At 32.1% G+C, this 16,226-nt stretch overlaps 1 protein-coding gene across 2 annotated transcripts; it reads left to right on the forward strand.

Moving 5' to 3' along the window:
- Positions 1–3,795: 3,795 nt before the first annotated feature.
- LOC137819764 (dynamin-2B-like) lies at positions 3,796–15,502 on the forward strand. Of its 2 annotated transcripts, none has more exons than XM_068623745.1 (22): positions 3,796–4,406; positions 4,485–4,535; positions 4,619–4,739; positions 4,852–4,944; positions 5,285–5,346; positions 5,452–5,569; positions 5,713–6,055; positions 6,268–6,415; positions 6,611–6,712; positions 6,843–6,962; positions 7,777–7,860; positions 8,046–8,173; positions 8,624–8,711; positions 8,858–9,005; positions 10,829–10,905; positions 11,249–11,305; positions 12,135–12,279; positions 12,381–12,535; positions 12,843–12,956; positions 13,045–13,112; positions 14,229–14,398; positions 14,821–15,502. In XM_068623745.1, exons 1-22 carry the CDS (start codon positions 4,254–4,256, stop codon positions 15,054–15,056), a joined length of 2,781 nt encoding a protein of 926 aa, XP_068479846.1. In that variant the 5' UTR covers positions 3,796–4,253; the 3' UTR covers positions 15,057–15,502. The 2 variants fall into 2 exon arrangements, 1 of the variants encoding a protein (XP_068479846.1); XR_011082390.1 differs by having other exon boundaries at positions 3,848–4,406; positions 12,692–12,956.
- Positions 15,503–16,226: the final 724 nt, after the last annotated feature.

Consider the following 16,226-nt stretch of genomic DNA (forward strand, 5'->3'; position numbering starts at 1 on the left):
ATATATCCAAACCTAATCTTCCACAAAATAAATAAATAGTAATTGTCCATATTTTTTTAAAAAAAATGCTAAATAATTAGTTATTTTAAAAAATTAAATTAAATTTTGTAAAATTAAGAATAAAAACATTAATTTCAAACAACAAATAAGACAAAACACGGCCACTAGTTTTTCAAAGTAGCACACAAGCACAAAATCATAAACAAAACAACTAGCAATATAGAAAAGCTTTCAAACACTTCTCCAACCCTTAAATTTAACAAATTTTCAAAAATTTGACGTAGTCTTAAATTAAGGAAAACCAAAATATAAAAAACTTATGTTTGTATTTCTCATACATTATTCAAATATTTGCGTTAATTATTCACATTAAAAATTATTCACATTAAAAAAACTCAAGCCAATTGTCTTTTTTTATATCTTTTGAAAAATATTATACTTTGTCACCACTTTCTTAATATTTAGTAATAAGTAAACTTTTAAAGATATTTCAACATTATAAAATTAACTTATAAAATTGTAATCACTTATACATTATAAAATATTTTTATCTTTAATTGATAATAATATTTTAAAAAAAATCTTTTTTAATATAGTACAAAGAAAGTTATAGTAATAACTCATTATGCAAACCATCATTATTCAATATAATTGTTAAAGTTTAGGATGTATGGAATAAATCTGCTTATAGTTTAATAATAACTTTTCAGGTTTATGATGCACTATGCATCCATTAAATACTTGAAAGTGATGTAAGATAATGACAACATATTTGAAAGTTCTATGGCTGATTCAAATTTGAAGATAATAATAATATCACATTATGTTTAACATCAAAGAGACTAAATTTAATTGGTTTAATTTACAAAATTATATAATTAGTACGGTATCTTTAAGTGCATACAAACTGTTTTCTGTTTTCTATTCACCCGCGTATTTTATTTCATTTATTTACCATAACTCATTATGCAAATTAAACAAAACTTTGTAGGAAAAGTAACATTTCATTACATTCTTTTATAGCACCATTCTCAATTATATAAATAAAGGCACACAGGTGTATCAATAAATGTGTTTAGATTAATTTAAAACATTTAAAGCGTAAATTTCCATAAACTTATGCTAAAAGCTACATAAAAAATGCTCCTTGATAGAAAAAATTGTCATACTTAAACAAAACATTTGGAATTTGGTTGAATAATATGGATTTCCTCTATCTTAAATATTCAAAAAATAATGCTTAAAATTAAAACATCAGACGGTATTTAATAATAAGAATGCAAAATCAAAATGAATTTTTACACAAATAAGTTTTAATCATTCTCTTACATTACTCGAGTAGGTTTCTTCTTATTTCATTGTTAAGTAATTTTTGAAGTTTCATTTTCTATGATGTGATGGATGTATCTGTAAAAGGTATATTGACATTCATGGAGAACTCGATGTCTATTATCGAAGGACAAGAAAAAATGTCAATTGTTCTCACAAGAGTCGAGTAGGTCTCCTTCCCTTATATCATTGGGTAATATCCGACGTTTCATTGTCCAACATCTCAAGTTCAAGATAGAGAAGTGTATTTGTTAAAGGTACTTCAACCTTCAAGTCAATTTTATGATAGTTGAAAGAAATAAAAACTATTCAATATAATCTTCCTTGTCCCAACATCAACCTATTTATAAAGTTGAAATGAACCTTTGCATGAATGAGTTTAGATCAATATAGTTCTTAATCTTGTGTTAACTGAGATAAAAATGTTACTAAAATTTCTATTAAAATTATAAATTAATGGATAAAAAAAGTTATTTATTAATTATGTAATATTGTAATTACATTATAAGGGCATTTGCAATTTTTTAATCAAAATAACTATTATTTATTGTGAATAGTTTTTCACAGGTAGGAAAACTAATAAAGTTGATTATGTTTACAAAGGTAATCATAACAAAAGAAGTATACAAATTATTTACAAAACATAAAGGGTGAAATTGTAAGAAAATATATATACTAAAATAAATCATTAAAAAAATTATGAATGGTATAGATATAAATAATATATATTTTTCTACCAAAATGTTGCATTATTGACATCCGGTTTAAAATTGGACAATTTTTTTAATTACTTCCACTAGTCTTTAAATCAAATTTTAAACATTTTATTTTTAAATAATCACCCGTTTACATTTAGTAAATGCAATTTACTTTTTTAAATTTATTATTTTAAATGCAATAACCTCTTAAAGCTCTAAAACCTCTTGGGACTGAGATAATAAATTAAAAAAAAAGTGAGATAAGTTGTAATTCTTCGCATTTAAGGCTTGTCAATTCTTTATATTCTCTTAGTGCTTCTTTTCTCAATATTTTTTTTTGTTTTCATATATTGTTTGGTGATTATTATCTTTAAATAATCTCTACTTCTTTATATTGATTATTGATTTTTTTTTTCTATATCATGTATGAATTGAAATACTCATGAAAGATATTTATAGTTATTTATTTTTTAAATGTCTTTTCTTTATTTGTAGCATGACTGTGTCAAGATAAGAGTTAGAACGACTTTTATATAGGTTTGAAATATCCTTCAATATTCTGCGTTAATCTTTTTATTTAATTTTAGTTTTATCATTTTTTTCCTAATAATATTGCTTACCAATTAAGAAAACAAAAAATATAACAAGACTTGTTTTAAAAATACAGGCAGAGAGATCGAATTCTCTATTTTTTTATTAAATAATAATAATAATTACTATTTTTAAAAGGTATTTGTTGCATACTGATTTAAGATGTACTTAAAAACCTAAATTTCAAAGATAAATAAATATAATTTTATATGAATGAACATTTCATTCATTCAACGTACGAACGACCATAAAGTTCGATATACTCTTTTGTGTTTATAGTCAAAACATATGTGAAACTGATCAAATAATCATCCATTTGTGTAGGTCGAGTAGAGTTACAAGAGTCAATATGCATACGTTCATAACAATCGATTCAAGAACGACCCATAATCTCAAGGTAGTTTTGTTTTACACTTTGTTGTGATCGGTCAAAGGACGATATGTATTTGTTAAGTATAATGTCCTAACAAGTGACCAAATAATAACCCACATAAATCGAATCCGTTTTACATTTATTTTGATGATAAACATGAAGAAAAGAGGAGTCGAGTTCAATTTTAGTTTTCAACTCATAAAGAGTTTTTAGATAAACCATGTTTCTTTTAATAACATGTATCAAGTTCTCAAAATGTTAAGATATTATCCGAAAAAGTTAAAAGATTCTCAAAAGATTAAGATATTATCCCAAAAATTTAGAAGATATTTTGCTTAAACGGTTATTTTAAAAAAATTTAAGAAATTCATGAATAGATAAGAGAAGAATAAGAGTTAGAACTTGAGTTTTTTTAGTTGACTGAATAATAAATAAAAATGAGAAAATTTAGTAAATTCGAGTGAGAAGCGGAATTTTCTTAATTTGATCTCCAACAGAACATTATTGAATTTTTTTTTAATGAAGAAACAAATAAGACGAAAAGGATAATGCTTAGTTTATCTTAACCCTTGATACTACTTTTAATTTTTCAAAATTTTCGAGTTTCCTCAATATCAATTTGTATCACAGGTATTTTTTTACAATCACTTCAAAGTAAATATACCTAAGTTTTTTAAAACAATTTTCCTAAATATCATTAACTTTACAATCACAAAATATGAATTTGAGTTTTGTTTTTTAAACACTGAAAGAAAGAGTAACAAAGAGTATATAACAAAGCTTTAGTTTATTAGAATTTATTTTGTTTTTCTTCAGCCTTAACCATCACAGGTAGTGTATCAAATCGTAGAATGATAAATTGAAAGAAACAATTGTTAGGGGTGAAGAGACGTTGGGCGGTGAATTAAAAGGTAATTAGGTTGAAACAAAAGAGGATTCAAAATAAAAAGAGAGGACAAGACGACTGGGACAACCAACCATTTCAAAACGCAAGAGAAAGAGAAAGAGAGAGAAAGAGCGTGTGCTTTTTGAAATTTCTGAATCAAACTTCAATATAGTAAAAGACGAAACCCTCACTTGCTGAGTCGTAGAGAGAGAAACTCAGAGATCTGATTCACGCACCTTACCTTGCTCCAGATCCTCATTCCCGAGCTCCGATTTAGGGTTCGATTCCGATCGATCCCTATCCGGCCACACCGCGTTCCTTCGATTTCCTCAGCTAAGCTTCTTCGTTTTGGATTCGCTGATCGACCGATTCATCGATGGCGGCGATCGAGGACTTGTCGGAGCTCGCCGATTCGATGCGCCAAGCGGCGGCGCTGCTCGCCGACGAAGACGTCGATGAATCCAACTCCTCCTCCAACAATTCTCGAAGACCGTCTACTTTTCTTAACGTCGTTGCACTCGGCAATGTTGTAAGTCTCCGTTTCTTCGTGTTTTGTCATCTCATACGCAGTCGTTTTGCTCACTGCTCTGTGATTCCGATTTTGCAGGGTGCTGGTAAATCAGCTACTCTCAACAGTTTGATCGGACATCCCGTTCTGGTAACTTCAACTCCGAGCTCACTCTTAAACCCTAGTCTGTTACGCAAGTGAAACTGAATGGTGAATTTTGTATTATTCTGCAGCCTACTGGTGAGAATGGAGCTACACGGGCTCCTATATGGATTGATCTGCAGCGAGACACTTCGTTGAGCAGCAAATCCATTATATTGCAGATTGACAACAAGTCTCAGCAAGTCTCCGCAAGTCAGTTCTTATTCTCCTTTTCAAACTGCTAGCGCCGAAGTGCCTGATCTGTATATTTTGCTTTTATTTTTTACTGACGAACATATTTGCGTGCTTTGTTGCGTTGCCGCAGGTGCTTTGAGACACTCGTTGCAGGATAGACTCAGTAAAGGTTCCTCCGGCAAGAGTCGAGATCAGATTTATTTGAAGCTGCGCACGAGTACAGGTTTGTTAATGATTGATGATTTTTAGTCACCTTACTATCTTCAGGTTGTTCGATTATATAGAATTATACAGCTTTGAGCGGGTGAATTGTCTGACATCATACCTGTTGTTATGTCTTTTTGGACTATCCATATGTAGCCACCAATGAAGTTTGTTTGATGAAAATAAGTCTTGTTGAATTACAGTAGCCATGCAAAAACTTGAGTTTCTTGTTGCTGCATATACTTACTATGCTATGATATCAGATAACGACACACTCGAGTTATATGTGCTGTACTGTTTTCTTTAAAACAAAACGTCCCTAAAATACTAACATTCTTTCTACCAACTTATCTTCCCAGCACCACCTCTCAAATTGCTCGATTTACCTGGGCTGGATCAGCGCATCATGGATGAGTCAATGGTAACTGGTGTCCTACATTTCCCAATTGGTTCCCAAACATCCTGCTTTTTGTTATCATTGAACAGCTTTGAGATTCTGATGTTATTTATTGTGATCCTTGCATAGGTTAGTGAATATGCAGAGCATAATGATGCCATTTTGCTAGTTATTGTACCTGCAGCTCAAGCACCCGAAATTGCTTCATCTCGAGCCCTTAGATATGCAAAGGAATATGATGGAGAAGGTAGACTGTTTCCACAGTTCTTTTTAGGATTATTCTTATGTATAACTCGTTGAATTTATGAGCACTTGTTCGATTTCATTCTCTATTAGATATTAGTTTTGTCATTGTTAATTGACTAAATATGCAAAAACATTTATTCATAGGTACCCGAACCATAGGTGTAATTAGTAAAATAGATCAAGCTGCTTCAGACCAAAAAGCACTGGCTGCTGTACAAGCTCTCTTATTGAATCAGGGTCCTCCAAAAACCGCTGATATACCTTGGGTTGCATTGATTGGTCAATCAGTTTCAATAGCTACGGCACAATCTGGATCTGCTGGTTCTGAAAATTCTTTAGAAACTGCATGGAGAGCAGAAAGTGAAACCCTCAAGTCCATATTGACAGGAGCTCCTCAAAGTAAGCTTGGAAGGATAGCTTTAGTGGAGGCCCTGGGGCAGCAAATTCAGAATCGTATGAAGCTTCGGCTTCCTAACCTTCTTTCTGGGTAAGTTATATGTAGTGATATTTTGTCATTTAATTATACGTATTGTTGTTTTGAGTTGTTTCTTGTTTATAGTAGTGAAAAACTTATAGCTGGATAATAGATCTGTGCATCCTGTTTCTTGGCTTTTATGTAAAGTCTTTTGTGTTTTTAGTTTTCATGTTTATTATGTGCTTAGCTGCTCTATTAATCTTTACTTTGCTGGCACTTTTAAGGTTACAAGGGAAGTCTCAGATAGTTCAGGATGAATTGGCTAGGCTTGGTGAGTCAATGGTTACCACTTCAGAGGGTACACGTGCTATAGCCTTGGAACTTTGCCGTGAATTTGAGGATAAGTTCCTACAGCACATCACCAGTGGCGAGGTTTGCTCTCTGACTCTTATATTTAATTAAATTTTTTTATTTATTTTGATGTTAGTTATTTGGGGATGTTATTTTTAAGCCTCAAATAATCTTTAGCTTCATATTCTGTATATAGTTATCTAATATTACATTTCCTTGAATAAACCGTATTTCCGGGCCCAATTTAATTTTATATATCATTAAATTATCTGGCAGGGATCTGGTTGGAAAATTGTTTCTTGTTTTGAGGGGAGATTTCCTGATAGAATGAAGCAATTACCTTTAGATAGGCATTTTGATATCAACAATGTGAAGAGGGTAAGATTTGGACCAATGTGTTGTTGACATCTTTTTTCTGCATTACTTTTTTCTTCATTGTCCTTGTCCCCTTTATTTTTGGGGGGAGGGGTGGTTACTACTGTTGCTTATCCCTTTTGTCTGTTATCAGATTGTGTTAGAAGCAGATGGTTATCAGCCTTATCTTATTTCCCCTGAAAAGGGATTGAGATCTCTGATCAAAGGTGTTCTAGAGCTTGCGAAAGAACCATCGCGTCTTTGCGTTGATGAGGTAATGCTTTAATGTAGAATGAACTTGAATTATATTTAACTTCCTTTACCCTGTTGAGTTTCTAAATGATTGTTGCTTGTTCCTTGTATCCTGTAGTGTTTTTTCTTTGTATGATCATTTGGTTTGTCATTAGGTTTGAAGTTTGGATCTAGTGTCTATATTCTTTGCCCTTTTCCTTCCATTTGGATGTATTCATTCTACCTATTGTGAGAACATGTTACTTGTAGTGGAACGATAAATTTTTGTAATTTAAATTGGTTCCCTTGAATAGCTTTTGAGATTTCTCTCGAAGTGCACTGTGGATCCAATTGCAAGGTATTGGACTTGAGTCCCACACTAGAAGCATGAGATTTTGGTGTGGGGTTTCTAAGGTTCCTATTATTTGCACATCTTAAATGATGATTGCATCATTTCTATGTAAATCTTATGATTGTAATTCAATCAACTCAACTGATAGACCACTATTATGGAGGAGGGTAGAATAGGAATTGAAAGGAATGTTCATGTTGTCATATATAGAACACATCCGAATGATTGTCCAGAAAGAAATTATGGGAGGTGATACGCAGTTGGGAAGAAATGAGATTAAAGGAATATAGGAGGCTAGAATAGTTTGGTGTTTGAATTGGAGAAAATGGGCTTGGAATAAGTGGTTATGCTAGTCTCTGTTGTCTTTATTAGAGGAAAAGCGTTCCTATAAGAAGTCTAACATTGTAGTCGTACCTTGCAGTTATTGGCGGCACTGTTCATTTCTCGTAGTGTTCCTTCTATTATACTTTTTACTCATGGTGATTCTCATTGTCTTATGCTCCAGGTACATCGAGTCCTGATGGATATTGTTTCATCTGCTGCCAATGCTACACCAGGTTTAGGAAGATACCTACCTTTCAAGAGAGAGGTACGGTACTTTGTTGTTCTTTTTCATTTTCTACTTGATACCGTTATTGATTTATTATGTTAAATTTGAGTCCTTTTCCTTGTCGTGAATTGTTCATTTATACACTTTTTATTCTTAAAGGTTTCCCTTGGTGGGGAGTGCACCTTCTCTTTCTTTTATATGACACTGTTTAAAATTCTTTCAAGGTTGTCGCAATTGCAACGTCTGCTCTAGAAGGGTTTAAGAATGAGTCAAAGAAAATGGTGGTTGCACTAGTTGATATGGAACGTGCTTTTGTTCCACCTCAACACTTCATTCGCTTGGTACAAAGGAGGTAATTTGGACTTTTCTGAATGGATCTAGATCCTCTCATTTGGAGATCTGTTCCCTACACTTTATTTGTCTTTTTGTTATAAACTATTTTTCTTTGGGTAGAAACAATGGAGATACGAACTCTTCCAAAGAGAAAAAATGCAGAAAATAAAAGATAAATCTAGAGTCTCGAAGGTGCACATAACCTCTGGTCCTAGCCCTTATCTTATTCCCCTTTCCACTCAATTCATGCCCACCATGTACTACCTATCTTTCCTTGTAGTATTTTCCAACCAAATTCTAATATCTCCCTCTGATTAAAATCTACACTTAACTGGGATATCCCCTTTATTTTGCATATTGTTTATTCTTCTTTATTTTGCTTATTTGTAATATTATACATCTAGATATCTTCATAATTTATATTTGTGAGGTCAGTATTGATCTAATAATTCTATGCTATTTACTTTAGGATGGAAAGGCAACGTCGAGAGGAGGAGCTGAAGGGAGGCCGACCCTCAAAAAAAGGACAAGATGCTGAGCAATCTCTACTTAACCGGGTATGTGGTCTCTTACTGTAACAAAGAAGCTGTATATAAATTTAAAAAAATATAATTTTTCCTTTTACAACATTAATCTCTTGATTTATATTATACTCTTCTTTTTGTGACTTGTTGAATTTAAACTGCTTATTGTTAACTTGTAGGCCAGTAGTCCCCAAACTGGTGGAAGCATGAAGTCAATGAAGGAGGACAAGAAAGAGAAGGAAAAGGACAAATCTGGTCAGTCAGAGAAAGAAGGGCAAGAAGGCTCGGGTTTGAAGACTGCGGGTCCTGAAGGAGAAATAACAGCAGGTGTGTCCTATTCTATATGCTACTACAGTTTGCCGACAGAAATGTCTTGCAGTCTCAAATTGCCTTTAGCACTCTCTTAGGTTGTTTTTGCGTAGGTACTATTTTTGAATTTTGACAGGATGCTCATAGAAGTATCAGGAAAAAATTGGGTATCATCTGGGAAATTAATTTGAATTGGGATTTATACAGTACTGTAGTAGTTCAGTGGAATGACTGTTATTCTAATATATATATATATATTTATGTATTTTTATTATTATATTAATTCTTTTAAATTATTATATTTTTCTATTCATATATTATTTTATGTTGTTATATATTTGTCTCAATTATATAGTACATGGATAATCATGTATTAATATTATGGTGTATTTTTAAACAGTGAAACGATTATTCAACACTCCTCCCCCTACAGATAGACACTCTAAACTTTAATTTTGTATATTGATTTAACACCTTTTCCCATTTATAAATAGATACCCTTTGAACTTCAACTTTTGTCCAATTGATCCTTAAAATTTAATGTATTTTGTAAATAAACACCTACACTTTTAATTTTATTCTTATTATTCCGTTAAAAAGTATTATCTATTTATAAATTAATGAACTACTGACATTTAAATTATTTATCTTAAATGTTAGTGGTTCAGTAATCTTTTTCTTCTTTGTTGTTACAATTCACGTCTTTATATATTAAAATGTAATAAAAATATGAATTTAGAAATAAAGAATAAAATCAAATAATTAGAAGTTCTATTTGATTTTTTAATCCAAAATTGTTTTTGTTTTAATGTTTGAAAAAGTGATTTATAAAAAGAAAGTAATTAATGTTTGCTATTAAAAATAGATTTATAGTTGAGGTTTTTTGTTAATTGTTTAACCTCCATTTAATATAAGGAATTAAATACATTGTTTATCTGCAAAAAGAAATAAAGTTTAAGGATCAATTAGGATAAAATAAAGTTTAAGGATTAATTAGAGTTAAATTAAAATTTAGGGTGTCTATTTTCAAAAGATGTAAAGTTTAAGGGGTTAAATGCTCTTGCACCTTTTAAATATTACAGCATACTTTATTGTATTATAATAGTGTTGTCTTGTCATTATTATAATAAGAGTAAAATGGAAAAAACAGCAAAAAACTCCTGCGCAATTATTGAACTATTGGGGTCGACTATACCCCATTTTTGGATGCATGCCCAAACACCCTTCTCACCCAAATAGACCCGAGCCTCTTTCTTGGTTTCATTTCTCTTGGTATCATTTCGGCAGTCACTTCCTTCTCACCTATACTTTTTATGGGTATGATGGGTGTTGGGCCTGCATCTCAAACTGGGCCACTCTCCTACCACAAAAATGCGGAAAATATTAGAACTTAATCATATCTATATGATGTTATTATATAATAAAGGACAATTAATAACATATAATAATTATATATATGTGTATAATAAGAAAGAATATAAAATATTGTTAAATAAAATGTATGTTCAGTGTTTTAAAACTTGGACTGCACCCACCTCTTCAACAGGAAACTGTACCTATGACTAATAAATGTTCTTGAGATTGGATCTGCCATTCACCTGTGTAACACAACTCCGATTAAACCTGGGTTATTCTTGAAAGACCGAATGGCAGGCTTTCATAAAGGAACTTAACTCTTAAAAGCTCTGTCAATTCGGTTTCTTTGGCTAATTAACCCAGACTGGTATGGGAGCTATGCCTAATCAGCACTACTGATGCGTGGATTTGGAAATTTGAATTTGTTAAACTTTATATTTCAAACTCATTAATAAGCTAATCTTTTTTTTTTTTATTGTTTACAGGATTTTTGTTGAAGAAAAGTGCTAAAACTAATGGTTGGAGCAGGCGATGGTTTGTGCTAAATGAGAAGACAGGAAAGGTTGGTAAAACTATTGGCCAAGTTTTTAAATTATTTACATGAAGGCTTTTATCATTATTTTTTAAAAAATCTTGTTTCATTGTCCTGTAATTGACGTGCTAGTCTTTTGACTCATGGCTACTTTTTCTAGATGTTAAAATATAAATATCTAAGATGGCTTGTTGTTCTTTGCACTGTTCTGAAAATTTGAGAAAGTATTTGGTAGTCAGGTCCTGTAGATTTCAACTGTTTATCATATTTTTGAAACTTGGATTCATCTATTTTCATTCAGATATGAAATATATTGTCTGCCACTTTTACTTAATTTACCGAGTAGTATTGACTTTAACCTTTCACTTCACAGCTTGGGTATACAAAAAAGCAAGAGGAAAGACATTTTCGTGGTGTTATTACATTGGAGGTAAGGAGTACTTTCATTAATCATATACAATCATGTTTGATGAATTTTAGAGTACTATCTGTGCATCATATGAATTATGCTGGAATTCTCAACTCAGCAATTCATAACACTTGCTTGAATAGATGTTGCAGGTGCCTGCACTTGGCTGGCTTAGTTTAGTGACTGTCATCAAAATTTTCCTTATCACTGGGTATTTTAGTATGCGGTTGGAATGCTATAATTTAGTCTTGAAAAGAATTTATTTGAAATATGATGATTTATAAAACCTTTAAAATATGACATTGCACATCATATTTTTTTTATAAAAAATTTGAACGAGATAATTAAATTTTCAAGAAAATTTAATTGTCTGTCTCAAGTCATAAGTTGTAATAAAGCAATGGTGACTTTGTTGGTGCAACTGATGTTTAGCAATATGAATATTGAATCGGTCTGCTGCTTGCCTGAGCAAACGTTTTGGAGTTTTATTACCAAGGTTAAGTTGACACATGTACCAAATTTACATTCTGGACATATTTGCAGACCTTAAAAAGAATATTTACAATTAAGCTGCATACATCCTACCCTCCCTAAATCCCCCTCTAGGTCGTGCTTTGGACTACTCCTTCACCTTTACTTCTGAATATTGATGACTTCGTGCTTGTTATTCTAATTTGTCATGACTACGTGTCACTTAACTTTTAAACTACAGGTTTACTATGTTTGGTTGTAATCTGAAGTTTACACTTTCTCAGTTATGGCACTGACATTGATTTTGATAATGCCAGTTAATGAGTAGAACAGTGCATATATTAATTTTTGACAAGCATATGATTTAAATTGCTAACAGGAATGTAACATTGAAGAGGCTGGGGATGAAGATGATCCTCCATCCAAAAGCTCAAAGGACAAGAAGTCCAATGGACCAGATTCTGCCAAAGTCAGCCTTGTATTTAAAATTAGCAGTAGAGTTCCTTATAAATCTGTTCTGAAAGGTAACATTCTCTGTTGATATAACTGTCAATAGTATATGCACACTTTTATTTCTTATAAATTTTAGAAACCATTTTAATTACTGTGCGTTTTTCTCTTGCAGCATACAGTACTGTTGCTTTGAAGGCTGAAAGCGCATCTGATAAGGTTGAATGGATTAAGAAGATAAGTAATGTTATACAAGCAAAGGGGGGACAGATTAGGATCTCATCTGATGGTGGATCTACCATGAGGCAAAGCCTCTCTGATGGTTCCTTGGTTAGTTGCTAGCTTAAAGGCATTATTAGCATGCATTGCTTTTTTTTGGTGCATTCATTAGGCTAGAATATTAAAGCCAGTTCTTATAAATTAGAGTCTGCCTTATTTATCTATAGTAAGTTTAATAATATTATGATTCTAATGTTCTTTAACTAGGGGTGGCAAAACAAACAAATTCGCCTCATTTTTGTCAGTCCCACAGTTGGGTCGCCAAAAATAGGTCGGACTGGCTGGCTTGCCATGGTCAGGGTGTTATTCCTGCTATTTGTATTGACTGGCTATTATTATATTTCATATCTATTCTCAGGATACAATGGCTCGAAGACCTGCAGATCCCGAGGAAGAACTCCGATGGATGTCACAAGAAGTTCGTGGATATGTTGAAGCAGTATTAAATAGTTTAGCTGCTAATGTACCAAAAGTAAGATTCAGCTTTTAACATTTCCTATTTTTATAATTTTTTTTCAGCTTTTCCAGTTTTCATGCATTTTCTGTTACTTGGTTTACAGGCAGTTGTTCTTTGTCAAGTTGAAAAAGCTAAGGAAGACATGCTGAATCAATTATATAGCTCTGTCAGGTTCAGAAATTTGTTATTTCCTTCTATTTTTATTCTCTTGTGTTGGATTACTTTGTTTGCGTTTGTCACTTGTCAGTCTCATTCTTGAAGATTTCGAAGGAACTGAAGAGATTACAAAATGTCTTCAAATTCTCTTTACATTTCTTAAAAATTTCTGGAATGAGACTAACAAAATTTTGGGGAATATTTTGCTGCACAGTTTCAGACCTGCAATACATTGTGGAACTGAATGTTGGCAGATAAAAGCCACCAACATAATAGATTTAATGTAATGGAGGCAAGAATGTTGCATTGAATGAGTTGACGTGTTGGTAGATAAATGCCAACAAGAGAATAAATTTAATGTAATAGAGACGAGGATGTTGCATCAAATGAGTTGACAAAACTAGACAATATTGGGAGTGAATGCATTAGGGGAAAAAGGTAGAGTAGCAACTATAGTAGAGTCTTTCCTCTGGTGGTTTGTGAATGTGTGGAGATGACATCGTAACAAGGAAGGAGAGTAGATTAGATGGGGGGTTAGCTCCTTAATTAGAATAGAAGGCAACCAAGTGAAAGCCAGGCGAACCAATTAAGGAGGATTTATTTTCTTATTATAAATACTTCACAAAAACTTAGGAGAGAAAATAAAAAATAAAAAATTATTTTCTTCATAACTTAAAATTATCTTATGCATCTAATTTGTAGAAACTCTTTCATTTAGTTCTTCTAAATTTTTATTTGTAACTTGTACGTAAGCTAATTTTAGCTTATGGAGATACTCATTTTATTTGTTTGTCACTTCAAGAAGTGTTTATGGAGAAACTTCTCCAAATAAATCCTCTATCAATTATCTTGAAAAACAGTATGATTTCTCTGAACAAAATTGAGGATGCTAACCTATTTATGTGTATGTATGTGTTTCAGATGTGGCAATTTTGCTTTATGATTAATAGGGAAAATCTTTGGTATTATTTGAACCTGACACATGGCTCATTATTGATTCAGTTGTTAATTTATAAGTTACATGCTAACTAATCTGGATGCTGTAGTTTTGAATATGATAATGACGATTATTCATATATAATTTAATTGTTAACTTGATATATTTTGTTGACCTTTTTTTTCCATGATTAGTGCTCAAAGCACTGCTAAGATTGAGGAGCTGCTTTTGGAAGATCAAAATGTTAAGCGCAGAAGAGAGAGAATCCAGAAACAATCCTCACTTCTTTCAAAATTGACACGCCAACTGAGTATTCATGACAATCGAGCAGCTGCTGCCTCTGGCTGGTCAAATGGCAATGCAGGTGTGTTCAACTGCTTTCATTATGGATGGATGGGTGTGGGTAATCAACATTCATTGTTTTTTGGATGGGTGACCGTTGATTAATAATTTCAATCACACACAAAACACTGTTATGAATGTCCTAGAATTCACTATATTTTTTTTTATTAGCAGTTACCAATTGCTTGTTGTCTAAAGTGCTTTGTTTTAAAGGATCCAAATCTCATATCTTACTACCTTGTTTGTCCTGGTAATTGACCTCAATATTCATGGAGGCTTATTTTGTTGAAACTGATTTTTATTTTTTTAAATACTTGGTTGATACTGGTAGTTTCTTTCAGTGTCTTTTACCAGTGGGTACTTATATTATTTAGGACTTAGGGTTTAGGATTTCTTTCAGTGTCTTTCTCCAGTGGGTACTTATATTATTTATTTGTTTTGCAGAGAGTAGCCCAAAAAGCGGTGGACCAGGTGATGACTGGAGATCGGCCTTCGATGCAGCCGCAGATGGCCCTGTTAGTAGAAGTGGTTCTTCAAGATCGGCATCCAACGGTCACAGTCGACATTACAGTGATCCTGCACAAAATGGTGATGCGAACTCCAGTTCAAACTCTGGCAGCCGTCGAACGCCTAATCGGTTACCTCCAGCTCCTCCGGGTTCTTCAGGTTACAAATATTAACTTCCGGCTGACCGGTGATCATCGCTTGACAGTTAATATTTTAATACATTTTTGGAGGGTGAGGATGCTCCTGCCCCATTTCATACACCTTTGAGTATAAGGCCATATCTCAATTCTTTGTGTCTGCCGGTGGTATATTTAGGTGAGGAAGTGTTTGTGTATATAGAAGAAGACAATAGTTTATCAGTATATGTTTTCCGGCATTCGTCTCATTATCCGGAAGTTTGGTATCAAGGTGGACTTGAATACATTTATCATGTTTTGCTATTCAATATTCTTTTTACTTCTATTATAGCTTTTTTAATGTTTCCTTTTTTTGTTTAGAATTTGCACTCTTCTTGGATGCAACCCATGTATCTTGTTTTGTAATGATTGAAATAATACACCATCGCTCATGGATCTGTAACGAACATTTGGGGAGTATCTTAAGTTTGGGTTTATTTTTATTTTGGTCTCCTCAACTTTTCTCCTTACATTTTCGTTATTCTCAAATTTGGTCATGTTTTTTTTTCTCATTCAAATAGGCTTTTGTAAAATTTTCATTTTCTTATGCCATAATGATGATGTTAAATTTTTACTTTAGTGCATAATGCGATTTTTGTAGTATGGATGCACAAATTTATCTTTATTTGGATAAAAAGTTGATTTGAGATTAAAGTTGGAAGATAAATGATTGAGATTTGGTCCGCAAAAACGGAGTTGTCTATGTATTTAAGGCTGTGGCGGATTTTTGCTTTCTCCACCACCATTGTTGCCTTGCAAGAAAGAATGCATTTCCAAAAACATTATTCTGCAAAGCATATATATGTTTTGGAAAGTTTTTTTTGAAAATCTTGTTCCATAATGTTTATTCTTAAAAATTCTATTATGGAAATAATATATTTTGATAATTTTATTTCGGAAAGTGTTTTGAAATATTTTTCGAAATGAGGAATTTGGAAGTTGCTTTAGTAAAGACTAAAATGACTATTTTGAAAATTGTGGCAATTTGCCAAAAAACTGTGGGAGTGCATGAAGTAAAAGCCACAATGGCTTTCTTGTTGAAAAGATAACTTTTTTTTGTCAATCATCCCATCATCTCTAGGTTCTTATTGTATTTTTTAACAATTTAATATATATATATATATATATATATATATATATATATATATAATTTAATCATAAAATTTG

The sequence above is a fragment of the Phaseolus vulgaris genome, chromosome 11, assembly GCF_000499845.2.
Source record: "Phaseolus vulgaris cultivar G19833 chromosome 11, P. vulgaris v2.0, whole genome shotgun sequence".
In the NCBI taxonomy this organism is placed as follows: domain Eukaryota; kingdom Viridiplantae; phylum Streptophyta; class Magnoliopsida; order Fabales; family Fabaceae; genus Phaseolus; species Phaseolus vulgaris.